The sequence below is a fragment of the Pogoniulus pusillus genome, chromosome 2, assembly GCF_015220805.1.
Source record: "Pogoniulus pusillus isolate bPogPus1 chromosome 2, bPogPus1.pri, whole genome shotgun sequence".
NCBI classification, from domain to species: Eukaryota; Metazoa; Chordata; class Aves; order Piciformes; family Lybiidae; genus Pogoniulus; species Pogoniulus pusillus.
This window is the reverse complement of record NC_087265.1, coordinates 47,866,602-47,893,419: the sequence shown is the minus strand read 5'-3', so window position 1 is coordinate 47,893,419 and position 26,818 is coordinate 47,866,602. Positions and strand designations below refer to the sequence as shown.

The 26,818-nt window shown below is 49.1% G+C and overlaps 1 protein-coding gene across 3 annotated transcripts in view; it reads right to left on the bottom strand.

Annotated features, from left to right (window-relative positions):
• Nucleotides 1–8,089: 8,089 nt before the first annotated feature.
• Nucleotides 8,090–26,818, bottom strand: part of ITGB6 (integrin subunit beta 6) — a 31,173-nt gene continuing 12,444 nt past the window's right edge. For 2 of the 3 annotated variants that reach the window (XM_064167568.1, XM_064167576.1), the window contains 8 exons: nucleotides 26,558–26,647; nucleotides 20,331–20,465; nucleotides 19,699–20,116; nucleotides 18,580–18,802; nucleotides 12,718–12,815; nucleotides 11,099–11,218; nucleotides 9,096–9,262; nucleotides 8,090–8,460 (listed from right to left, as the gene is read on the bottom strand). In XM_064167568.1, the coding sequence (XP_064023638.1) occupies nucleotides 8,359–8,460; nucleotides 9,096–9,262; nucleotides 11,099–11,218; nucleotides 12,718–12,815; nucleotides 18,580–18,802; nucleotides 19,699–20,116; nucleotides 20,331–20,465; nucleotides 26,558–26,647 (1,353 nt within the window). In that variant the 3' untranslated portion in view covers nucleotides 8,090–8,358. The remainder of the gene's footprint in view (nucleotides 8,461–9,095; nucleotides 9,263–11,098; nucleotides 11,219–12,717; nucleotides 12,816–18,579; nucleotides 18,803–19,698; nucleotides 20,117–20,330; nucleotides 20,466–26,557; nucleotides 26,648–26,818) is intronic. The other variant, XM_064167583.1, reaches the window with a different exon arrangement.

Here is a 26,818-nt window from a genome sequence, read left to right as displayed (position 1 = left end):
GGCCTCGCCGAGCCCTGCCCCGGGGAGGGCAGAAGCGCGACCCCACCCCAGCGGCTCCCCGCGGCCGAGGGGAGGGCCGGGGCGGGCCCGGAGGGCTCTCTCCGTGCGGCCCGGGGGAGGGTGCAGGGGGGCCGCGCAGGTGCCGCCGGAGCGCAGCTGCTCGGGTAGGGGCGGATCGCAGGAGGCTTGGGAGCGCCGGGCGTGCGGCTGGGGCCGGCCGGGCTGACTGGGGCTGTGGGTGCAAGCGGACAAAATGCTCTGTATTCACCTGGCTGGGGCACTTAGTGCCGTGGTCTGGTTGATTGGCCGGGGCTGGGTGCTAGGTTGGGCTGGATGAGCTTGGAGCTCTCTTCCAGCCTGGGTGATTCTAGAGCTCTGCTAGACAGCTCCTATTTCTGCCCGGGCATGACATGGGGACGGTTGCTACTTCTGTGGCTGTTCCTACGCATACGAATTACACACACAGCAGCTCCAAGTGTCTCCCAGCAGTGGGACCAGAAGGACGCGGGTAAAACAGAGTGTGTAAAGAGCTCTTTGCAGCATCCCAAACGTGCTGTCAGCATCTCTGCAGGAAGTGCCAAGAAAACAAGCGAGTGACTCTGGTTCTCTCTTACCCTTTGAGCATCCTCTCTTGCACTGCTGGAGGGGGAGGATGCTGCCACGCTGTGCAGGGGAGTCTTGGATATTCCCTTGGCTGAACTTCTGATAAGAGCTAGTGTTAAGTTGGCACTTTGGACAGGTAGAACAAAACTCAATTACACAGTCACCACAGAATGAGGAATTACATGCCATTATTATGTAGAACTACTTTTGCCTGCAGTCTTCATGTAGCTCTTAACTGCTTCTACTCTCATATGTCCCACATCTGAATTCATTGCCCTAGGCATGGACTCCTAAGTGCTCCTATGCCTCTTACCTAGCATAGGTTTACAGAGCTGAGAACCATAACCCACAGCTGCTCTACTGGTTAAAGCATTTGGAGGATTTCACAGTATCACCAAGGTTGGAAGAGACCTCACAGATCATCAAGTCCAACCCTTTAGCACAGAGCTCAAGGCCAGACCATGGCACCAAGTGCCACGTCCAATCCTGCCTTGAACAGCTCCAGGGACGGCGACTCCACCACCTCCCCGGGCAGCCCATTCCAGTGTCCAATGACTCTCTCAGTGAAGAACTTTCTCCTCACCTCCAGCCTAAATTTCCCCTGTTTAACTTTTATTTTTCAATCCTGGCAGGGAAACTAATTTGTTGTTTAAATGTTAAACATTTATGTGCTTGTAATGACTGATAAGCCTGCCTACATCTGGGAGGTCACAGAGACACATAAGGACTTTGCTAACCTCAGGTCAGCAGGCTTAAAACATGCATGGCTGAAGTCGAGGTTAGTGTGCCCTAGATTTTTAGTCCTGTCCAAGAAAAAAATCAATAGTAGAATAAGGCAATTTTTGCACACACTTGCTGAAAAAGAGCAGGTAATGTGTTCCCCAGAAGAGCTAATATTGGACTGTAGACTTGTTCACTAAACAAGCCTGTCACCCATTGTGCTAAACCCCAGAAATGACACACAGGGTCATCAACAAAGGCTACACTTGGAATCATAGAACCAACCAGGCTGGAAGAGACCTCCAAGATCATCCAGCCCAACCTAGCACCCAGCCCTATCCAGTCACCTAGACCATGGCACTAAGTGCCCCATCCAGGCTTGGCTTGAACATCTCCAGGGATGACAACTTCACCACCTCCCTGGGCAGCCCATTCCAATGCCAATCACTCTCTCTGCCAACAACTTCCTAGGCTGTGAAAAGGAGACAATGGTGATGTCTGCTTCACTCATAGGCTTGCTGAGATGTATAAGAACAAGAACATAAACAGTCACTCTCTGTGGCTGTACCTCTCTCTCTAACCTAACCTGCTGTCTGTGTGACTAATCTATCTGCTTCCTAACCCCCCTGGCTGACCCTCCAAACTATCTTGAGCATAAGGTGAAGTCTTGGGTAAGGTAGAGGGGTGGGAGGAAGGTGGAAGGGTGGTTGGGAGCCCCTCCTGGGCACTCTGGTTTCTGGGAGGGCTGCTGTGTTTCTGTATTACTTTTTACCTTGTCTATTCCTGCCTCTAGCTGTATATATTGTCAATATCTGCTTGTGTATTTTGCTAAGCTGTGAATATAAAGCTTCGTTCCTTAATTTCCAGCTCTGCTGAGTCTAGTCTGGGCGATTTTCCAAAGTGGAGGGGGGCAGTTAACACCCAAACTATCACAGAAACAAAGCTGAACATAATCTGGACACGTCCAATACAGTTTAACATGCAATTTGTATACAACCAAATGAAAAACGATCCCTTCGAGATACATTAAGTCAGCATGTGCAGGATGTAAAAGGTACACAAAATACCACCAAACTGCTAAGGATTATTCTATTTTTATTCAGCTTAACTCTTCAGCGAAAAGAAGTTAATCTCAGGGGAGATCTTATTACTGTCTACAACTACCTGAAGGGGCATTGTAGCCAGGTGGGGGGTGGCCTCTTCTCCCAGGCAACCAGAACAAGGGGACACAGTCTCAAGTTGTGCCAGGGGAGGTATAGGCTGGATATTAGGAAGAAGTTCTTCACAGAGAGAGTGATTGGCATTGGAATGGGCTGCCCAGGGAGGTGGTGGAGTCACCGTCCCTGGGGGTCTTCAAGCAAAGCCTGGCTGAGGCACTTAGTGCCATGGTCTGGTTGATTGTCCAGGGCTGGGTGCTAGGTTGGACTGGATGATCTTGGAGGTCTCTTCCAACCTGGTTGATTCTATGATTCTAAGTATTACTATTAACAAAAAAAAAACTGTTTTGGCCACTCTCAAGGTCCAGCCTTAGGTCAAAACAACACTTGTGGAAACGGCAGAAAGGCTTTTCCATCCCACTCACCATGAGCTAAACCACGCATAGCTCAGGGAAGACAGAGATGGGAACAAGGACTTTGGAACCAAATGCTACAGGCTAAAACCAGTGGAGTTAATTTAAAAAGCCATCACCACTCTTTTTGCTAGGCTGAATGCCAGCTGAGATACTGAAAGCTGTTGAAATCTGGGAGGTTAGTCAAAATTTGTGGTAGGAGTTAAAGAGGGTGGCTCATATGAATGAGCTTAGTTCTTTGATATCCCTGAATCAAAGAGACCTTCCTCAGCAAAGCCTTCTATTTTCTCTCTTTTGATTAATTTTTAATGATTCCCACAGAGAGAGTGATTGGCACTGGAATGGGCTGTCCAGGGAGGTGGTGGAGGCACCGTCCCTGGGGGTGTTCAAGAAAAGACTGGATGAGGCACTTAGTGCCATGGTCTAGGTGATTGGATAGGGCTGGGGGATAGGATGGACTGGATGAGCTTGGAGGTCTCTTCCAACCTGGTTGATTCTGTGATTCTATCATCTCCTCCTGATGATTTTGAAGGTGCACAGAACATTTAGAGCACAGTCAGTCGCAGCAGAGAAACTGCAAACCCTGCTGCTGATTTCTGTATAGCCTGAGTAATTTGGAGACAGATTGCCAGGAGGAATAACTGGACTGTCTGGATGTGCTCCTCTGTGGTCTGTGTTAGGTAGCATTCTCCTGCTCTGGCAGGACTCAGTGATCTCCTTGGGTCCCTTCCAACCCTTAACATCCTGTGAGCCTGTGACTGTTGACATTGCCCTAGGACCAAATTGGATCTTTGCTGAGGATCACAAAGTACAAGTGATGGGAAGAGAGCCAGTAGAGCTTTGTGAAATTAAACCTCCAGGAAAAGGGAATGGAGACCACCAAATGATTGCTATGAACTGCAAACATCACTTTCCCAATAACATTTGAATATTGACATGTCATTCAATATTGAAATTGGTGACCTACAGAAAAAAAAAAGGCTTTCAAACCTAATGGTAAGCAGCAGAATCAGCCTTCTTAGAAAGGGAACTTAAAAGGTTCTCTTGGTGGGATAGATACCTAGGTACAGTGGGATAGATACCTAGGTAAGGTGGGATAGATACATAAGTATGGTGAGATAGATATGTGGGTATGGTGGGATAGATATCTAGGTAAGGTGGGATAGATACCTAGGTAAGGTGGGATAGTTACCTAGGTAAGGTGGGATAGATATCTAGGTAAGGTGGGATAGATACCTAGGTAAGGTGGGATAGATACCTAGGTAAGGTAGGATAGTTACCTAGGTAAGGTGGGATAGATATCTAGGTAAGGTGGGATAGATACCTAGGTAAGGTGGGATAGATATCTAGATATGGTGGGATAGATACCTAGGTAAGGTGGGATAGATACCTAGGTAAGGTGGGATAGATACCTAGGTAAGGTGGGATAGAGATCTAGGTAAGGTGGGATAGATACCTAGGTAAGGTGGGATAGATATCTAGGTATGATGAGATAGATATCTAGGTAAGGTGGGATAGATACCTAGGTAAGGTGGGATAGATATCTAGATATGGTGGGATAGAGATCTAGATATGGTGGGATAGATACCTAGGTAAGGTAGGATAGATATCTAGGTAAGGTGGGATAGATACCTAGGTAAGGTAGGATAGTTACCTAAGTAAGGTGGGATAGATACCTAGGTAAGGTGGGATAGATATCTAGGTAAGGTGGGATAGATATCTAGGTAAGGTGGGATAGATATCTAGGTATGATGAGATAGATATCTAGGTAAGGTGGGATAGATACCTAGGTAAGGTGGGATAGATATCTAGATATGGTGGGATAGATACCTAGGTAAGGTGGGATAGATATCTAGGTAAGGTGGGATAGAGATCTAGGTAAGGTGGGATAGATACCTAGGTAAGGTGGGATAGATATCTAGGTATGATGAGATAGATATCTAGGTAAGGTGGGATAGATATCTAGATATGGTGGGATAGATATCTAGATATGGTGGGATAGATATCTAGGTAAGGTGGGATAGACAGCTAGATATGGTGGGACAGATATCTAAATAAGGTGGGATAGATATCTAGGTAAGGTGGGACAGATACCTGGGTATAACTTACATGGGCTAAAGCCAGATTTCTCTAGTCCTTTAGGCAATTCTAACTCAAGTGGAATTTGAGATAAAATCCAGAGGCCAGCTTTGCCTCCCAGGAATTTATCCATGTGCCAGGGAAACAGGATCTGATCCCACACGTAACTTGCACTGACATCTCTGGGAATCTGGTGGTTGGAAGGGCTGCAGATGCAAGTCTTTGTGCACAGTTTTCACCATGAAATGTATAGAATCATAGAATCAGTCAGGGTTGGAAGAGACCACAAGGATCAGCCAGTTCCCCAATTGCCCTGCCATGCCCAGGGACACCCTACCCTAGAGCAGGCTGCAATCAATCCACTCTGTTTACTGGCAGCCAGCACCTCCTTTACATGGCAATGATTTTGTCATGAATGTGTGGTTAGAGCATCACCTTCTTCCCAAAGGCATCTGATACTGTTTGTTTCTCTTTGCATGGAAATAGATGCTGTAGGGTTTCCTCCACTAATAGGTAGGAGTAAGCAGTTTGTATAAACCAAACAGTCTTTGTAAACCAAAAGGAATAGTTTCACTGAAACTAGATCCTCATCTGTACCCCTTGATTCCAGCAGGCTTTGGCTCAGACCCTACAACAGGCATGGTTCAGAGCTAGCTACCAGATCAGTCTCACACCCTGGAACTGCAGAGGATAGAGGATGAAGTCACAGAGACTTTGTGAAGATTTATTACAAAATGCACATTGATTTTTTTTAGATCAAATACAGGATTTGCCATAGGGAATGTACAGAATTGCCTGTGACTGGGTCAATGCACCTTTGATCTCTAAGTTCTCCTTTGTAAGTGTATACATATATACATTTGGACCAGTGTCCTGGCTTGCCTCACCCTTCTCCTGATGGGGGAAGCAAGTAGGGGGGGAGGAAAACAAAGGCTGGGGCCATTATGTCCCCTCCCAAAGTGATAAACAGGTACTTGTTGGTGTCTTGCCCAAATAAGGGTGAGCAAGCCCTGGGCTCACCTGATAGAGTCAGTTTTGCAGATGCCATTTTGATTGGTGAATCTCTGTGGCCAAAGGAACCTTTGCACTCAGACTAGTAATAGACATTGGGTTAAGTTGCAAGCACTTGAGCTGCCTCTGGCTCACTGCTCTTGGACAATGTGTTCTGCTCTGCCTCGTGCTTCAGACCACCTTAGTCCTGATGTTTTGGGCTTGAACTACCTGGAAACTGAAGTGCCTCAAGTTTCCCAGGAGAAGACATTTCAGTGCCTCACATGGCAAGAAGTGCCACTGACATGGTGCTCTCTGCAAGAGATCTGCCTGCACCTCTGCAAACCTCTGTGCCAAGAGCAACCAGGATCAGGTCAGAGATCATCTGCCTCTTTCCCAGCACCCTGGGAAGATCTGGAAGCCTCTCAAGGGCTGAGCAGTTCCAACTCTGCCACAAAGGAGCCAGGAGCTAGCTTGAAATTCCTACTCCCCCCCAGTGAGCAGCACAGACTTGCCCTGGGGCTCCAGGCTGCCTATTTGTAAGTGAGGCAAAGCCATTTTGTGGCTAAACTTGTCCAATTCTTCTGATTCTCCTAACTGAATGAATTGCCCGGAAGCATCCTTGGGAGGAGTTTTCTGACTGAATTAGGACCCAAATGTAACTTATTAGTATAGACTTGTGGGCAGGGCTTTCCAGAAATAAAATTAACTACCTGTGTTGTAATTCCTGCCTTCTTCATTGTCCCAAATCACTCATCTGTTCCAGAGTACTGAAAAGTGGACAGGATATAAAACAATAGAGCACATCATTGTTAGCCCAAATGTTGTAACTGTTTATGCCAGCACTTGATTTCTTTGGGGCTTTTAGTTTCCTGATGCTGTGCATTACACAGTGTAAGCATTTATGGCAAGTAGTAAGCTCAAACTCTCACTAACAACATGGAAAGAGGGAAATAGGACAAGAAAAAAGAATTAGAGAGGTGCTGGTTTTGTATACTTTAGCTCTAACAGAAGATAGGCCATAATGCTCCTTGCAGATGGTGAAAAATCTGTTCAGGCACACAGGTGAGGAAGCCTCAGTAGTTTAAATATCTTTCTTGGGGAAAAAAGTATCTGTTTATGTTGAAAGTAGCCCCCCCAAATGGATCTGGACGAGGGGATTGAGTCCAGCATCAGTAAGTTTGCAGAGGACACCAAGCTAGGAGCAGTGTGGAGCTGTTGGAGGGTAGGAGAGCCTTGCAGAGGGACCTGGACAGGCTGCATGGGTGGGCAGAGGCCAATGGGGTGAGACTGAACAAGGCCAAGTGCAGGGTTCTGCACTTCGGCCACAACAACCCCAAGCAGCAGTACAGGCTGGGGACAGAGTGGCTGGAAAGCAGCCAGAAGGAAAGGGACCTGGGGGTACTGATAGATAGTAGCTGAAGATGAGGCAGCAATGTGCCCAGGTGGCCAAGAGAGCCAATGGCATCCTGGGCTGGCTCAGGAACAGTGTGGCCAGGACAAGGGAGGTTATTCTGCCCCTGTGCTCAGCACTGCTCAGGCCACACCTTGAGTGCTGTGTCCAGTTCTGGGCTCCTCAATTCAAGAGAGATGTTGAGGTGCTGGAAGGTGTTTGGAGAAGGGCAGCAAGCCTGGAGCACAGCCCTGTGAGGAGAGGCTGAGGGAGCTGGAGGTGTGCAGCCTGCAGAAGAGGAGGCTCAGGGCAGAGCTCATTGCTGCCTGCAGCTCCCTGAAGGGAGGCTGTAGCCAGGTGGGGTTGGGCTCTGCTGCCAGGCAAGCAGCAACAGAACAAGGGGACACAGCCTGAAGCTGTGCCAGGGGAGGTCTAGTCTGGATGTTAGGAGGAAGTTGTTGGCAGAGAGAGTGATTGGCATTGGAATGGGCTGCCCAGGGAGGTGCTGGAGTTGCTGTCCCTGGAGGTGTTGAAGCCAAGCCTGGATGAGGCACTTAGTGCCATGGTCTGGTTAATTGGGCAGGGCTGGGTGCTAGGTTGGGCTGGATGAGCTTGGAGGTCTCTTCCAACCTGGTTGATTCCATGATTCTATGACTGGTACAAGAACATTCCTAAACACAGAGAGGTGGCATGCTGTGTTTGAGCACAGTAGTATGCAACACACTGCTGGTACCTACTGCCACAAAAGTAGCTTTCTATATGATCATTCTCAATCCTCAGAGCTAAGATTAAAAGTAGTTGTGGTGATATTTTCAGGTGAGGGGCTCTCAACATTCCTACCAACCTCCCCCACTAACATGTTTTCCCATCTCAGGGCATATTTTCTCTAGCAGAATGACTATAGCACTACAAACAAGGAGACAGGTGTCACATAATCAGCTGAGGAGAAACAAGGCTTCCAAGGGTTCTTGCCAGTAAAACTAGGTCTGTGGTGTTGGAAGTGCTAATAGAGATCTGCAGTCATGACCCCTTTTTGCTTGTCTTGGTTCTTGTAGGTCACGTTTTTAAAGGTAGTTGTTGAGCCTCTGTACAGTGGATTTGTTTCCTGAAAACAAAAACAACAGCAAAAATAAAAGCAACAGAAGCAAAGGGAGTCAGAATTCTTTAACTGCTCTTGCTATCGTTTCAGCTCCAACAGATAGATAGAAGCATAGCATCAGGCAGGGCTGGAAGGCACCACAAGGAGCAGCCAGTTCCAACCCCCCTGCCATGCCCAGGGACACCCTACCCTAGAGCAGGCTGCACACAGCCTCAGCCAGCCTGGCCTCAACCACCTCCAGCCATGGGGCCTCAACCACCTCCCTGGGCAACCCATTCCAGCCTCTCACCACTCTCCTGCTCAACAACTTCCTCCTCACCTCCACTCTGACTCTCCCCACCTCCAGCTTTGCTCCATTCCCCCCACTCCTGCCACTCCCTCACAGCCTCAAAGGTCCCTCCCCAGCTTTTTTTGTAGGCCCCCTTCAGATCCTGGAAGGCCACAAGAAGGTCACCTGGGAGCCTCCTCTGCTCCAGACTCAACAGCCCCAACTCTTTCAGTCTGTGCTCACAGCAGAGCTGCTGCAGCCTCTGAGCATCCTCAGTTTGAAAGCAGAAACCCACGACAGGAGATTTCAAAGGCAGCTGTGCACCATGCAACCAACCAAGCAGCAACCCAATTAAGGACCTCATTTAACTTACCGTTTGCCATTTCACTTTGGATTTTTCTGCTTCAAACTTGGCCACCTCTTTCTGGTCTTGAACTGACACCAGTAACTTCCAGATGCAAAGCAACACGAGGCCAATGAGGAGCACAGCAAGTGTGACACCCACTGTTATCATCAGGATATTTGGCAGCTGCAGGCAGTCTGTGGGAGCAAAACCAAATAGGACTGTGGATAGGCAATCAATTAAGTTGATTAAACAGCACAGCAGATTCATAGAGTCACAGAATGGCATGGGTTGGAAGGGACCATCAATATCATTCACTGCCACCCCCCTGCCATGGGGGGCTGTGCAGGCTGCAGAAGAGGAGGCTCCCAGGTGACCTTCTTGTGGCCTTCCAGAATCTGAAGGGGACTACAAAAAGGCTGAGAGACTTTTTAGGCTGTCAGGGAGTGACAGGAGTGGGGGAAATGGAGCAAAGCTGGAGGTGGGGAGAGTCAGAGTGGAGGTGAGGAGGAAGTTGTTGAGCATGAAAGTGTTCTTCTGCCCCTGTGCTCAGCACTGCTCAGGCCACCCCTTGAGTGCTGTGTCCAGTTCTGGGCTCCTCAAATGAAGAGAGATGTTGAGGTGCTGGAAGATGTCCAGAGAAGGGCAGCAAGGCTGAGGAGGCGCCTGGAGCACAGCCCTGTGAGGAGAGGCTGAGGGAGCTGGGGGTGTGCAGCCTACAGAAGAGGAGGCTCAGGGCAGAGCTCATTGCTGTCTGCAGCTGCCTGAAGGGAGGATGTAGCCAGGTGGGGTTGGGCTCTGCTGCCAGGCAAGCAGCAACAGAACAAGGGGACACAGTCTGAAGCTGTGGCAGGGGAGGTCTGGGCTGGATGTTAGGAGGTGTTGAAGCCAAGCCTGGATGAGACTCTTAGTGCCATGGTCTGGTTGACTGGGCAGGGCTGGGTGCTAGGTTGGGCTGGATGAGCTTGGAGGTCTCTTTTAACCTGGTGGGTTCTATGACAGCTCATGAAATCCTGTGAACACTACTATTTTGCAAACTCTTCTACTGAAACATGGTTTAAGGACATTGAAGAAGTCATTTCAGACTTTGTGCCTCACATGGTTGTGCTTCGCTTTACTTTTGTATCTGTTGTCATCACTTCACTAATTCAGAGGAGTCTGGTTTGAGCAGTGCTTTAACACTCTGGCTCCCACTGCCACCTTGCCTTTATTTCTGTAAATGAAATCAATTTCTGGAGGGCTCAGCTCAGTACACATTCCCATGCAGCACCACACATTGAGATGCTTGAGCGTGTGCAGAGAAGGGCAACGAGGCTGGGGAGAGGCCTTGAGCACAGCCCTACGAGGAGAGGCTGAGGGAGCTGGGATTGGTTAGCCTGGAGAAGAGGAGGCTCAGGGGTGACCTTATTGCTGTCTGCAACTACCTGAGGGGTGGTTGTGGCCAGGAGGAGGTTGCTCTCTTCTCTCAGGTGGCCAGCACCAGAACAAGAGGACACAGCCTCAGGCTGTGCCAGGGGAGATTTAGGCTGGAGGTGAGGAGAAAGTTCTTCACTGAGAGAGTCATTGGACACTGGAATGGGCTGCCCGGGGAGGTGGTGGAGTCGCCGTCCCTGGGGCTGTTCAAGGCAGGATTGGACGTGGCACTTGGTGCCATGGTCTGGCCTTGAGCTCTGTGGTAAAGGGTTGGACTTGATGCTCTGTGAGGTCTCTTCCAACCTTGGTGATACTGTGAAACTGTGATTTAAAGGCCCAGGAGCTGAACAGCAGGTGGCAGCTGTGGAGTTGTGGTGGGGTCACTACACACCACGTAATCAACTCTGCATTCCTTAACATGTTCTTCCTTTCTCTGCCAACCTGCTGGATTCTATGATTCCACCACACTTGAGGAGGTGCTCTTCTGACTGAGCAGAGGAATGCTGCAATCACAAGGAGGTGCAGTGCTGCAGGAAAAGAAAACCCTCACTTCCACACAGCTCACTCTGCTATATTCTGAAACCAGATTTCACCTAGGAAAAGCAACATTCAGTGCCTACCTTGCTGGTTTATGCTGTGAATGACTGTCCTTCCCTGCTCATCCAGAGCCAGCAGAAACGTGGTTATGCAGTCGTTGTCCCCCTGCAAAGAGCAGGGAATGGATTTAACCTCTGGGTAATCTGCAGAGAAATGGGGGGAGGGGGGATAGAATTGCTCAGATAACATGGACTTTAGCATCTCATACCATGAGAGGCTGGTGGCATCCATCAGGGAGGTGGTGGAGTCACCATGCCTGGAGGTGCTGAAGCCAAGCCTGGCTGGGGCACTTGGTGCCATGGTCTGGTTGACTGGACAGAGCTGGGTGCTAGGTTGGGCTGGATGAGCTTGGAGGTCTCTTCCAACCTGCTTGATTCTATGATTCTTTGTCACAGCCTCAACTGTGGGTGGTAAGGAGTGAAAGATGAAAACAGCAATACTGTCAGTTTCCACCAAGTGTCACAAATGTTGTCCAACCCAAACTTTGTTTTGTTTCTGACTTTTCACTTCTGTTCCTGAGGGACTGCTCCAGGTGTAATCAATCTGCACTGAGCTTCTGCTGCATCTTGGTGATCTAGGGGAGTGTGAATGTCAGGGAAATGGAAGTGCCTGGGTTGGGCTCTTCTGCCAGGCAAGCAGCAACAGAACAAGGGGACACAGTCTCAAGCTGTGCCAGGGCAGGTCTAGGCTGGATGTTAGGAGGAAGTTGTTGTCAGAGAGAGTGATTGGCATTGGAATGGGCTGCCCAGGGAGGTGCTGGAGTCGCTGTCCCTGGAGGTGTTGAAGCAAAGCCTGGCTGAGGCACTTAGTGCCATGGTCTGGTTGATTGGGCAGGGCTGGGTGCTAGGTTGGGCTGGATGAGCTTGGAAGTCTCTTCCAATCTGCCTGATTCTGTGACAGCAATGTCCCAGGCTCTCATTTCTTTCTCTTTCGTAACATGTCCATGAAACCAGCAGCTTCCTGCCCACTAACTGCCTGGTTCAAAGCACTGAGATATGACTGAGCTATTAGGGTACGTCTTGGCAAGCTTGCAAATATCTGTTGCTAGCTCCCTGTGGGTTTGCAGGAGTTGTATCTATGGCTAAATGTGGTTCAGCAGTTGCTGGATAGCCTGTGAAGCCCAGGACATTCAAAGCAAAGTCATAAGCTGTAAGAAAGGGCAGGAATGTTTGATCCTACTACTACCAGGACAAGTGATTGGCATTGGAATGGGCTGCCCAGGGAGGTGGTGGAATTGCCATCCCTGGAGGTGTTGAAGCCAAGCCTGGCTGAGGCACTTAGTGCCATGGTCTGGTTGATTGGCCAGGGCTGGGTGCTAGGTTGGACTGGATGAGCTTGGAGGTCTCTTCCAACCTGCTTGATTCTATGATTCTCTCCACAGGAGCTCCACCACCCTAACCAGTCTATAATTCTATGGTCTTGGAGGTCTCTTCCAACCTGCTTGACTCTATGACTCCATGATTCCTGCTTACCACAGAAGAACTGTAGGCAGGAAGTGCTTTATGATCCTTGATATAATTCCATGGCAAAAAAAAACCCCTAATAGCCAACCCCAAGACTACTTTCAAATACAAAATGGCTACAAGAGAAAGCCACCATTAACCATGCACACAGAGAGAGAAGGAAAACTGAGTGCACCAACCCTCTGCAGTGCTGACAGTTGCATCCACCAATTTGCATTTCTCCCTGCATTCTCCTGGTGCCTTGCCTTGGGAAGCCAAGTGACATTCCACACAGCTCCTGCAGGAAAGAGTTCAGCAGCCCATCAATCTGTGCCTGTCACACAGCAGCAACCTAAAAGGCAGGGTGGATGAGCCTGCATTTTAAAAGAGAAGCTAAACAAAAGGTCTTGTGCCATGGATGCAGTGCTGCTCAGAAACATCACAGGCACTGCCAGCCAAACCCAACCAAACAGCAAAAAATAACCCCCAGCAACAAAACACCAAAGATCCCAAACCCACCTGAACAAAGCTATTGTGGATGTGCTCTTTCTTGTCCTCTTTCCTTCCCCAGCTTATTAGCTAACAAACAGAACCCCAGGCAGCATTATTCACGTAGGTCTATCAAAGACTTGAGGTTACTCACACAGAACATTCATTTTCAGACATAAATATTCTGAGCTGAGCTCATCCTAAATATCAGTGGAAGGAATGCCTATGGGATGAACAATATCTGAGATAGGCTTCAGAGAGATCAAGCTGGGGCACCTCCTATACATCTTCTTTTGTTCAAAGTCTGCTGAATAATGCATTAAGACACTTTTCAGGTGTCTCCACAGATGTCTCTTGAATATCATTACATCCCTCAAGAATTATTAAGGTCCTAATTATACTAATGCAATTTATGGGTGTGATGGTTTGGGTGTTAACTGCCCCCCCACCTCACTACACTTAAGAAAAATCACCCAGACTGGACTAAGCAGAACTGAAAATTCAGGAATGAAGTTTTATATCCACAGCTTAGCATAATACACAAGCAGCTATTGACAATCTGTACAGCTAGAGACAGAAATAGACAAGTTAAAGGTAATACAGAAGCACAGCAGCCCTCCCAGAAACCAGAGTGCCCAGGAGGGGCTCCCAACCACCCTTCCACCTTCTCCCACCCCTCTACCTTATCCCAGACTTTGTCTTATGTTCAAGATGAGTTTGGAGAATCAGCCAGGGGGGTTAGGAAGCAGATGGATTAGTTAGCAGGTTAGGGAGAGAAGGGAGGCAGCCAAAGCCAGAGAGCAACTCTGTTGTCTATATTTATGTTCTTGTTTTCATGCATCTCAGCAAGCCTATGAGTGCAGCAGACATCACCTCTGTTTCCTATTCACAGCCTAGCACCTAATTCTTCTCACCAAAATATTCCAGCTAGGCTCAAACTAGCACAATGGGGAAATTATTTACTTTATTTGAAGGTGGAATGACTGAAACAATTATCATAGAATCAGCCAGGTTGGAAGAGACCTCCACCCCTGGCCAATCAACCAGACCATGGCACTAAGTGCCCCAGCCAGGCTTGGCTTCAACATCTCCAGGGACAGCAACTCCAGCACCTCCCTGGGCAGCCCATTCCAATGCCAATCACTCTCTCTGACAACAACTTCCTCCTAACATCCAGACTAGACCTACCCTGGCACAACTTGAGACTCTGTCCCCTTGTTCTGTTGCTGGTTGCCTGGCAGCAGAGCCCAACCCCACCTGGCTACAGCCTCCCTTCTGGCAGCTGCAGACAGCAATGAGCTCTGCCCTGAGCCTCCTCTGCTGCAGGCTGCACACCCCCAGCTCCCTCAGCCTCTCCTCACAGGGCTTTCTTTAAAAACACAGAATCTGATTCAGTTCCTTTAGAAGCCTCTGAAAGTCTTACTATAAATTCAGTGTGGATTTTGCTAAATCCAGAGTTTATGCATGGAAAGAGGAAACAAGGAATGTAATTCCTAGCTGAACATTTTTGATGTAAAACGTTTCTTGCTGGATCTCCATAAATAGCTTCAGCCAGATTGAAGTGCTGAGATGCTGAGCAGCAGTTTGAAGGACAGACTGCTTGAAAAACAGGGTAGGGAACTGCAACAAAACATTGCAAGAAAACCCATGGCCATCTCCTGTGGCATTGAGTTAGATATATCCATGGGAATATATATCCATGGAGTCACCATCCCTGGGGGTGTTCAAGGAAAGCCTGGATGAGGCACTTGGTGCCATGGTCTGGTTGATTGGCTGGGGCTGGGTGCTAGGTTGGACTGGATGAGCTTGGAGGTCTCTTCCAACCTGGCTGATTCTATGATTCTAATATGTTTATCTTCAGAGGATAGAGATGACCACTGGATGTAGTCTACCTTGACCTTAGCAAGGTTTTTGACACAGTCTCCCATGACATTTTAGTGAGCAAGCTGAGGAAGTGTGGGATGTAGGCTGGCCAGGAGGGGGGCACAGGCTCTGCTCACTGCTCCCTGGGATAGGACAAGGAGCAATGGGTGTAAGCTGCAGCACAGGAGGTTCTGCCTCAACACAAGGGGGAACTTCTTGACTGTAAGGGTCCCAGAACACTGACACAGGCTGCCCAGAGAGGCTGTGGAGTCTCCTTCTCTGGAGCCTTTCAAGGCCTGTCTGGATGTGTTCCTCTGTGATCTGTGTTAGGATTGTCCTGCTCTGGCAAGGGGGTTGGACTCAATGATCTCCTTGGTTCCCTTCCACCCTCTAATATCCTGTGAGCCTGTGACCTTATCACTAGCTCTGGAGATAGCAAAGAGTGGAAGAGGGTAATGGGATAACCTCTATCTCATGGAGACAGATTCAGTGTTGGTGGTTTTGTCATATTTGCCATGTTTCTCAAGCTACCATTATTCTTCTCAGCTTCTTCAGCATTGCTCTCCACCTTCTCTGACCTGGGCTTTCAGCTGTCTCAGCTACACCACCCAGGTATTCCCAACCTTCTGTCTCTTTTGGCTTGCCTTGCCCCACGTTCTAGCAAGGTGTCTCTGTTCTAGTTTAAATATCACAGAGACTCAAATATAGGTAATAGAACCAATAACAATTTCTAGGATGCATTTCCCTCTCCACTCCTTTTTTTTTTTCCAAAGAAAGGGAATTAGAGGTAGAGAGGGAAAGGTGAACAGTCCCAGACAAAACAGTCTCACTTTGATTTGGAAGTTAAAAGAGAAAATTTAACTTCAACAATAAATAAAAGGTGTTTCAGGGAAGCAGTCAGGGTTGGAAGGGACCACAAGGAGCAGCCAGTTCCAAACCCCTGCCATGCCCAGGGACACCCTACCCTAGAGCAGGCTGCACACAGCCTCAGCCAGCCTGGCCTTAGACACCTCCATGCAGGGGCCCTCAACCACCTCCCTGGGCAACCCATTCCAGCCTCTCACCACTCTCATGCTCAACAACTTCCTCCTCACCTCCACTCTGACTCTTCCCACCTCCAGCTTTGCTCCATTCCCCCCAGTCCTGTCACTCCCTGACAGCCTCAAAAGTCCCTCCCCAGCTTTTCTGTAACCCCCTTCAGATGCTGGAAGGCCACCAGAAGGTCCCCTGGGAGCCTCCTCTGCTCCAGCCTGAAGAATTACGTGCCAGAGAGTAACTTCTCATCTCAGATGCAGTGTCAGCAGGCATACAGTAGTGGTGAGGAAGTCTAGGAGAGAAATGAGCCTCAACCCTAAATCATAACCACAACACTGTCATGAACCAGCAATGCCATTTACACTGCCTTGGTGCTCAGCAAGCGAAACCAGGGCCATGCATGACACAAAACCTAACTCAGCCTCCAGCTTCAATTTCTACTGAGCACTGCTCACTTAGAGCTGACTTGAGTCCCACAAGAGCTCACGTCACACAAGCATGGGTGGTCAGCTGAGAGTCATCCTGCTTGAAAGTGGCCAGCCCTTATGCCAGACACATCTTTGGGTGCTTTTCTTTCCGTGCACCCTGGCATAGAGCATGCACCATGGCAGGAAAGCTGCATCAATTTGGCATGCTCTGTGAACAGAAGGCACTTCAGCACTGCCAGTTTATCACCCACATACATGACATACTGCTACCCACGGATTTCATCCCAGACTATGCCCTACTTTGACACAGTTGAGGGAGGTTTTTTTCTAGTTCAGTCAAGCTTCACTGAATGTGGACTATGAATCTGTACATGTGTAAGGCTTGAGCAGACACTGTGACCTTATTAATTCATATGCCTGAGAACAGTAATACAAATGCTAATTTTTTTTCCCTGTGAGTCCTCAGTTTTGCTGTAGCAGCTATGCTGGGATGGTTTTATTTTGTACTGAGGTTCATCTGGTTTTATGAGGCCACCATTCTGATGAGTTGTACAACCGAGGCAGCAGTAGAAGCAAGATGTTTTACTTGTGCTGCTTGAAGGAGATTAAATTGTTTTGCATAAAGCTGTTTGTACAAGAAATAAATGGTTGATGCACAGGAGGTGCTGTGGGAGGTCTAGGCTGGATGTTATGAGGAAGTTGTTGGCACAGAGAGTGATTGGCATTGGAATGGGCTGCCCAGGGAGGTGGTGGAGTCCTCATCCCTGGAGGTGTTGAAGCAAAGCCTGGCTGAGGCACTTAGTGCCATGGTCTGGGTTGATTGGATAGGGCTAGGGGATAGGTTGGACTGGATGAGCTTGGAGGTCTCTCCCAACCTGGCTGATTCTGTGACTCTATACATGAGTCATAGAAGATAGTGGAGTTGTTGCCCCAGGACGTGTTCAAGCAAAGCCTGCATGAGGCACTTAGTGCCATGATCTGGTTGATTGGCCAGGGCTGGGTGCTAGGTTGGGCTGGCTGAGCTTGGAGGTCTCTTTCAACCTGCTTGATTCTTCTCTCAAATAGCATGGAAGCCCTTGGGTTCTAGTCTGCAAATCCAATTTCACGTTGTGCTAGTTTGAGGCTAGCTGGAATATTTTAGTGAGAAGAATTAGATGATAGGCTGGGAAAAGGAAACAGTGGTGATGTCTGCTGCACTCATAGGCTTGCTGAGATGGATAAAAACAAGAACATGAAGATAGATAAGACAGTTGGTGTGGGTCTCTGGGAGACTATGCTTTTTCTCCTTGGGCTACTTCTGTGCAACTAATCCTTCTGCTTTCTAACCTTCCTGGCCAATCCTGCAAATTCACCTTGCACGTAAGGCAAAGTCTGGGATAATGTCAAGGGGTGGAAAGAAGTTGAAAGGGTGCTTGAGAGCCCCTCCTGGGGACTCTGGTTTCTGGGAGGGCTGCTGTGCTTCTGTATTATTTTTAACTTGTATAGTTCTGCATATGGAATCATAGAATCAACCAGGCTGGAAGAGACCTTCAAGATCATGCAGTCCGTCCTATCACCCAGCCCTGTCCAATCAACCAGATCATGACACTAAGTGTCTCATCCAGGCTTTTCTTGAGCACCTCCAGGTATAGCTGTATAGATTGTAAGTATCTGCTTGTATATTGTGCTAAGCTGTAAATATAGAATCATAGAATCAGCCAGGTTGGAAGAGACCTCCAAGCTCATCCAGCCCAACCTAGCACCCAGCCCTATCCAGTCATCTAGACCACGGCACTAATTGCCTCATCCAGCTTTTCTTGGACACCTCCAGGGGTGGCGACTCCACCACATCCCTGGGCAGCCCATTCCAATGGCAAATCACTCTGTGAAGAACTTCCTCCTAATATCCAGCCTATACTTCCCCTGGCACAACCTGAGACTGTGTCCCCTTGTTCTATTGCTGGTTGTCTGGGAGCAGAGCCCAACCCCACCTGGCTACAGCCTCCCTTCAGGTAGTTGTAGACAGCAATGAGGTCACCCTTGAGCCTCCTCTTCTCCAGGCTAAACAACCCCAGCTCCCTCAGCCTCTCCTCATAGAGTATAAAGATTCATTCCTTAACTTCCAGCTGGCTGAGTCTAGTCTGGGTGACTTCATCAGAGTGGGGGACAGGTAACCCCCAAACCATCACACAAGTAGTAGCGGTAAGCACACTCCTGAGGCACTGTAGGAAATAGATCAGCATCAGAGATATAAACTTATGACATTACCTCCTGGAACTGCAAGGGTCACCACAGAGAGGGCATTTCTCACACCTTTGGCCTGAAGCACCTGGATGGGTGCAAGCACACGACCCACAGACGCAGTCGCCTCTGCCGCTGCACAGTATCCCGTCCTCGGCAACGCAGGCGCTGGTGTCGGTTGTGCAGTTACAGTATTCTCCAGTCCATCCACTGTGGCAGGTGCACTCCCCACAGTCACAGTCACCATTGCCTGGGAAAACATTTAACATACTTCATCCACTGTGGCAGGTGCACTCCCCACAGCCACCATTGCCTGGGAAAACATTTAACATACTTCTACGTAAGTAATAACTTCTATTATTTGCAGGTGTTGAAGCAAAGCCTGGCTGAGGCACTTAGTGCCATGGTCTGGTTGATTGGATAGGGCTGGGGGATAGGTTGGACTGGATGAGCTTGGAGATCTCTTCCACCCCGGTTGATTCTGTGATAATTATGTCAGAGTGACACTGTACACTGCCTAACATGGGTGTATGCCAATATACTTCCAAATCCTTGGAGCTACAGTCACACACAGCCATTAAAAATCTGACCCAGGTAGCTGATTATGCTCCAGTAAAGCCAGAACAACTTAGAGTAGCTATGGAATCACAGGATGCTAGATCATAGAATCATAGACTCAACCAGGCTGGAAGAGACCTCCAAGCTCATCCAGTCCGACCTCCCCTCCAGCCCTATCCAATCAAAGAGACCATGGTACCAAGGGCCTCATCCAGGCTTTGCTTCAACACCTCCAGGCACAGCAACTCCACCACCTCCCTGGGCAGCCCATTCCAATGCCAATCACTCTCTCTCTACAAAGCACTTCCTCCTAACATCCAGCTTAAATCTCCCCCAGCACAACTTGTGGCTGTGTCCCCTTCTTCTGTTGCTGCTTGCCTGGCAGCAGAGCCCAACCCCACCTGGCTACAGCCTCCCTTCAGGGAGCTGCAGAGAGCAACGAGCTCTGCCCTGAGCCTCCTCTGCTGCAGGCTGCACACCCCCAGAAACAGATTACACTTTCTATGGACTTGCTTGCACTGCATATGTGAAGCTGCAGCTTCGCCAGGTGCTAGCTGAGAGACACGCAGCTCCGCCGGGCGGCCGTACCTCCGCACTGGAGCCCTCTGTGCCTGCCGCAGGAGAAGTCGTCGCACTCGCAGCGCGGCCCGTACACCTTGCCGTGCGGGGACGGGTGGCACACGCACTGCCCGCAGTAGCAGTCGCCTCTGCCGCTGCAGGAGCTCTGCTCTGCCGAGCCCTTGCAGGAGCCGGCGCCGAGGGAGCTCTCCTGGCACTCGCAGCGCGGCCCCACGTACCCTGGGCTGCAGACGCACACCCCGCACTCGAACGAGCCTTTCCCTCCGCTGCATTTTGGGCTGTTCGTCTCCGCCTCTGCCCGGCAGCTGCAGCTGCACTGGGGATAAATTTCCATTTCCAGCGTGTCCCTGAGCCCCACCGGTTTGATCACAATGTGCCTTTTGCCTCTTTCGCAGGAGGAGAGGCTCACGGTCAGGTTGAAAGACACCTGGAACACAACGCGATGGCTGTTCGGAGCTGCAGCACAGGTGAGGCTGCAGGGTGCTCTGGAAGCACATGCAGAGCACAGAGCAAGAGGGTGGTGGATACCACCCACTGCTTCTTGACTTATCTGGGGGAAGATTGACAGAGAGCAAACTCTCTACCCCGGTGCCCTCAATTTGCTGGACTTCAGGTCTTTGTAGAGGTCCTTCTCTACTTACTGTGTCTCCCACTTTCACATGAGAACATTTCCTCTGATGTGGAGAAACGGTCCCGTTGTTACAGATGGCTGTGAAAGACAGGTTGAGCCCTCCTGTCTCTCCCAAGACCTCCAGCTCTACCTCGGACCTCAGCTCCTTAAAGGAAAAAGATGTGAGATCATAGAATCAGACAGGCTGGAAGAGACCTCCAAGCTCATCCAGCCCAACCTAGCACCCAGCCCTGCCCAAGCAACCAGACCATGGCACTAAGTGCCCCAGCCAGGCTTGGCTGCAACACCTCCAGGGATGGCAACTCCACCACCTCCCTGGGCAGCCCATTCCAATGCCAATCACTCTCTCTGACAACAACTTCCTCCTCACATCCAGCCTAGACCTCCCCTGGCACAACTTGTGGCTCTGTCCCCTTGTTCTGTTGCTGCTTGCCTGGCAGAAGAGCCCAACCCCACCTGGCTACAGCCTCCCTTCAGGTAGCTGCAGACAGCAATGAGCTCTGCCCTGAGCCTCCTCTGCTGCAGGCTGCACACCCCCAGCTCCCTCAGCCTCTCCTCACAGGGCTGTGTTCCAGGCCCCTCCCCAGCCTTGCTGCCCTTCTTTGAACACCTTCCAGCATCTCAACATCTCTCTTGAATGGAGGAGCCCAGAACTGGACACAGCACTCAAGGGGTGGCCTGAGCAGTCTGACCTCCAGACGGATGGAGCAATAAACACTGCAAAGTACTGCTAATGCTCCACATCTGCCTAACACAGACCACGACTTATCCCAGCTTACACTTGAGCAAATGTGTGGGTTTGGCACTTCATGCACAGCCTTTTCTGTTGCAAGAGAAATGAGGAGCAGGCCAAACAACACAAGTGCCAACAAAATCATCTTTCAGTGGAAAGCAGTGGTGGTACTGGTTTAACGTCTGCTGCCATGGGACTTATTTACTGCCCTTTCAGGAGCACAGATTCAGTGTTTTATTAAACCATCTTTCATCACAAAGTGCTCTGCTGACTGATAGAGGTTCTGCTTTGGGTCTGGTCTCACAGAGGAAGAGATTTGTGTCCCTGTTGGCCTTCCTCATACTGGGCTTTTCCTGATTAGCCACCCTGTGTCAACATTGCTGCCTCTTTATCTGCTCTGATAGAATAAAATCTCACAATCACTCTCCTTACAGGGCAGACTCTGAGCTCAGGTTTGGCCCAGAATTTCCAGTGGTCGAGCCCTAGACAAGCTCCACCACAAGCTTCTGCAGCTGAGGGGGTTTGGTCCCTTCCTTTTTTCTCCTGATGGAAATTCCTGTCCCATGAGACATTTTACATCACAGTTTGCAGTGTCCTCATGTCTTGTATCAGAACATTTCATTTCTCAAATCAAAACCTGACTTCCTGAACTCTCTCATACCAAGTTTTTATACTTAACTCTTGAAAATGTTTTACAGCCACACTGCTTAAACAGCTTAACCTTAATCCAAAGCCTGTGGCAGACCATGGGGAATTCCCTATGACTTCACTGGACTGTGGAGCCAGTAAATGGGAATTTTTCAGAAGTACTTCAGTAATTGCTAAGCAAAAGTCTTGGCTTTGTGCTCCTGCAAGCTTGATTGCTTCACAAAATACCCCCTGCACTTCAATCAGGGCAGGGGCAGCCCAATGACATGACTTCAGTGAGTCATTCTAGTAAAGGCATCAGGGTGACTCACTGGAGTAAAGGTCTGGTAGGGTAAAACCAGTAGAATAGGTATCAACCTGCACAAGCAGCTACTCCCTGTCCTTTGTACATGTTCTGGGTTCTCTGGAAATTTGTCTTAGGGTTGTGCTTGGTAGAACTTCTGTAACACCTTTTCATCAGGAAAACTTTGCCAGTAAACCAATGCAAGACATGGCATGCAAGAAACATTCATGTAATACCCAGAGCTCTTTCCAGCACACAGCCAGAGCAGTAAAACTGTGCTCCAGGCATCAGGTTTGCAATGTTGGTAGCTCTAGATATGCCCACTCTGCCCTTCACACTCAGATTTAGGTGCTTATGCCACTATTGAAACAACACAGAGAGCCTTAGATAACAGTATGTTTGCCAGAGCTGGGCTCTCACAAAAGGGCCAAACATAACAAGGCTCCAGATAAAGCTCTGAATGTTGGGTATGCACTAACGTTACAGGGACTGTCACCAAGTAGTCCTTCTGCCATCAGCTACAAAACTATGAGGCTCAAATAGAGAATCACAGAATCAAGCAGGTTGGAAGAGACCTCCAAGCTCATCCAGCCCAACCTAGCACCCAGCCCTATCCAGTCAACCAGACCATGGCACTAAGTGCCTCAGCCAGGCTTGGCTTCAACAACTCCAGGGACAGCAACTCCACCACCTCCCTGGGCAGCCCATTCCAATGCCAATCACTCTCTCTGTGAAGAACTTCTTCCTAACATCCAGCCTAGACCTCCCCTGCCACAACTTGAGACTGTGTCCCCTTGTTCTGTTGCTGGTTGCCTGGGAGAAGAGACCAACCCCACCTGGCTACAGCTTCCCTTCAGGTACCTGTAGACAGCAATGAGCTCTACTCTGAGTCTCCTCTTCTGCAGGCTAAACAACTCCATCTCCTTCAGCCTCTCCCCACAGGGCTGTGCTCCAGGCCCCTCACCAGCTTTGTTGACCTTCTCTGGACACCTTCCAGCATCTCAACATCTCTCTTGAATTGAGGATTCTCAAGTTGTGGCAGGGGAGGTCTAGGCTGGATGTTAGGAGGAAGTTGTTGGCAGAGAGAGTGATTGGCATTGGAATGGGCTGCCCAGGGAGGTGGTGGAGTCACTGTGGCTGGAGGTGTTGAAGCAAAGCCTGGATGGGGCACTTAGTGCCATGGTCTGGTTGACTGGCTAGGGCTGGGTGCTAGGTTGGACTGGATGAGCTTGGAGGTTTCTTCCAACCTAATTGACTCTAGTCTATTCTCATTTACCAAGCTGCTTGGCCATTGTTTAGAGACAAGTAATATACATTTTAGTGAACTTTAAGATGTTCACAGAGAAATATTTGTGGTTCACAGGGTTTGGGTTTTTTTGTCCTTAACAAAACCACAGACAAAGCAGTGTTACAAACCTGGTTTTTGGTATGTTATTTCTTTGGGCTCATTTTCCTCTAAATGAATGAATCAACTACTTTAAAAAAAAAAAAAGGTGGAATTTTAATGAAAATTTAAAAGCCTGAAATAACATTAACCCAACAGCCTGGTAGCTGTCACAACTGCATTCTAGCCTACAGCTCTGCAATACGCAGCTACGCAGACTTCAATATCAAACAAAGCAGACAGAAATATACTTGAGATGAAGATGAATCACACTTGGAAAGAACACAAGAACTCCTCTCAACAAATATTTTGACAGCTCAGAGTTTCCTAACTTGCTTACTTCCTTCTCTGAAGATTTTAGGTAGTGACACATGGTGAACGGTATTAGCAAACCTCATGTTTGTATGGCAAGCAAAGATGAAAGCACTTGAAAAGCATTAGAAGGCTTAGCCTAATTCTGCTCTTGGCTGGAAAACAGTTATTTATTCCTTCTTCTGGGGGTAAAGAAACAGAGACAGAGGGCATTGGATTGCACTGCTGAGAGTATGCAGTGTGCCCAGGTGGCCAAGAGAGCCAGTGGCATCCTGGCCTGCATCAGGAATGGTGTGGCCAGCAGGAGCAGGGAGGTCATTCTGCCCCTGTACTCTGCACTGGTTAGACCACACCTCGAGTACTGTGTTCAGTTCTGGGCCCCCCAGTTTAGGAGGGACATTGAGATGCTTGAGTGTGTCCAGAGAAGGGCAGCAAGGCTGGTGAGAGACCTTGAGCACAGCCCTACGAGGAGAGGCTGAGGGAGCTGGGATTGGTTAGCCTGGAGAAGAGGAGGCTCAGGGGTGACCTTATTGCTGTCTACAACTACCTGAGGGGTGGTTGTGGCCAGGAGGAGGTTGCTCTCTTCTCTCAGGTGGCCAGCACCAGAACAAGAGGACACAGCCTCAAGCTGTGCCAGGGGAAATTTAGGCTGGAGGTGAGAAGAAAGTTCTTCACTGAGAGAGTCATTGGACACTGGAATGGGCTGCCCGGGGAGGTGGTGGAGTCGCCGTCCCTGGAGCTGTTCAAGGCAGGATTGGACGTGGCACTTGGTGCCATGGTCTGGCCTTGAGCTCTGTGGTAAAGGGTTGGACTTGATGATCTGTGAGGTCTCTTCCAACCCTGATGATACTGTGATACTGTGAAAAGCCTCTGACAGAAGTGGAATTAGGTTTTCTGTTTTGCATGTGCCTTTTAACCATAAGCCTACCCTCCTGTCCCACTTCCCAGCCCGAAAGAATGCAGATGTCTTCACTTCTGTCAAATAAGGTGGTTTGCAGTACTTCCTGCTTGGAGAATTTTCCATCATGAAGCAATAGGGCTGTTGGCCTCTAAGTCTAATAGAATGGGCTCCAGTAAATTCTGAGTGTGGCATGTTGCTGCTTGCGCACTTTGAGCGCCTCCCAACGCGTGTGGGATTTTAAGAGCCTATGATCGGCTCCGGTGCGTGGTCCAGACATGCTGTACCTGAACGAGGGCACAAGGCTTGGAGGCAGGAGCACAGTGCCTGCAGCTGCATCCCTCACACTATGGGATAGGACTGAGCACCAATGCTGCCCGTAGGCTGAAACCAAGATCAGTTGAAACAACCCAGGAGCTGCACGGAGGTCACTACTGACAGCTCTGAAAATGATTTACTCAAAGCACTCAGCAGCTAAAAAGACAAAAATGTTGTGGGTGTCATCAGCAAGAATGCTGAGAACAAGGCAGAGGGCATCTTAGAAACCTTAGCATGCCCTGCTGTGCATAACACAAGCTCTTCTGCTTTCCACATCTCAGGAAGGACTCAGAGGAGTCAGGGAGGGTAAACAGGATGTCAACTAAAGTCACTAAGGAGATGAAGCAGCCAAGGACAGGCTTCAAAGGCTGGGATTGTCTAATTTGGAAAGGAGATTGGTGGGAGTGGAAGGTGTCTCAGTGGTAAAACATTATGAAATCACAAAGAGATGAAGATAAGGTAAATGCACCAAACTCTTTTAAGACCACAGCTTTTCAAGTGAAACTTTAAAACTTAGAGAGTAGCTCAAAACTCTGTCTTGATGCAGTGCAAATTAACCTTTTTTTTTACCACAGAAGGCAATGGAGACTGAAAATACCTTCAGGATAAAAAAAGAGAGCAGAAAAATAAAGAATCATGGACAACAGAATTGTAGAATCAACCAGGTTGGAAGAGAGCTCCAAGCTCATCCAGTCCAACCTAGCACCCAGCCCTAGCCAGTCAACCAGACCATGGCACTAAGTGTCTCAGCCAGGCTTGGCTTCAGCACCTCCAGGGATGGCAACTCCACCACCTCCCTGGGCAGCCCATTCCAATGCCAATCACTCTCTCTGACAACAACTTCCTCCTAACATCCAGCCTAGACCTGCCCTGGCATAACTTGAGACTGTGTCCACTTGTTCTATTGCTGCTTGCAACAGAAGAACAGTCAGAAGAGCCCAATCCTACCTGGCTACAGCCTCCCTTCAGGTAGCTGCAGACAGCAATGAGCTCTGCCCTGAGCCTCCTCTTCTGCAGGCTGCACACCCCCAGCTCCCTCAGCCTCTCCTCACAGGGCTGTGCTCCAGGCCCCTCCCCAGCCTTGCTGCCCTTCTCTGGGCACCTTCCAGCACCTCAACATCTCTCCTGAACTGAGAAGCCCAGACCTGGACACAGCATTCACGATGTGGCATGACCAGTGCTGAGCACAGGGGAATACCTATAATAAAGAAGGCTTAAGAGTAGGTGTGTTATATAAGACTATGAAGAAGGTGAGACAGATGAGCACTGATGCACATTTGGAATTCCAGCAGAACTAAGGAATGACAGAAGGTTACTGGAATTTTGTTTCCATGCTCACTTAATCCTCATAACGAATGCAACTTCTGTTGTTAAGGTCAGCATTTAAGAAGGCAAAAATCATAGAATCACAGAATCAAGTAGGTTGGAAGAGACCTCCAAGATCATCCAGCCCAACCTAGCACCCAGCCCTAGCCAGTCATCTAGACCATGGCACTAAGTGCCTCAGCCAGGCTTTGCTTCAACACCTCCAGGGACAGCAACTCCACCACCTCCCTGGGGAGTGTGTAAGAAGAATCCAAGACACTTATCAAACTCCAATCTGATTTTGGAAATGCAGACATGCAAGAAAAAAAAACCCAAACACTTCATAATAATCTTACCTGGTAAGCAGCAATGATCAGCTGAAGAATGTTTCCAGAGTCTTCCTGCAGTCGTCCAACAGTAGCTCCAGGAATAAGCTTTGCATAGTTCTGCAAATATAAAACAGGAATTTAAAGGACACCAAAAAAAATGAGAACGAGAAGCTACCATATGGCAAACCCCAAAATACACTGGAGCCAACTGAAAGAAACAATTGTGGTGTTTAAAGGACCTCTGCGGGCTCAATAAGGGACCACGAGGAGCAGCCAGTTCCAACCCCC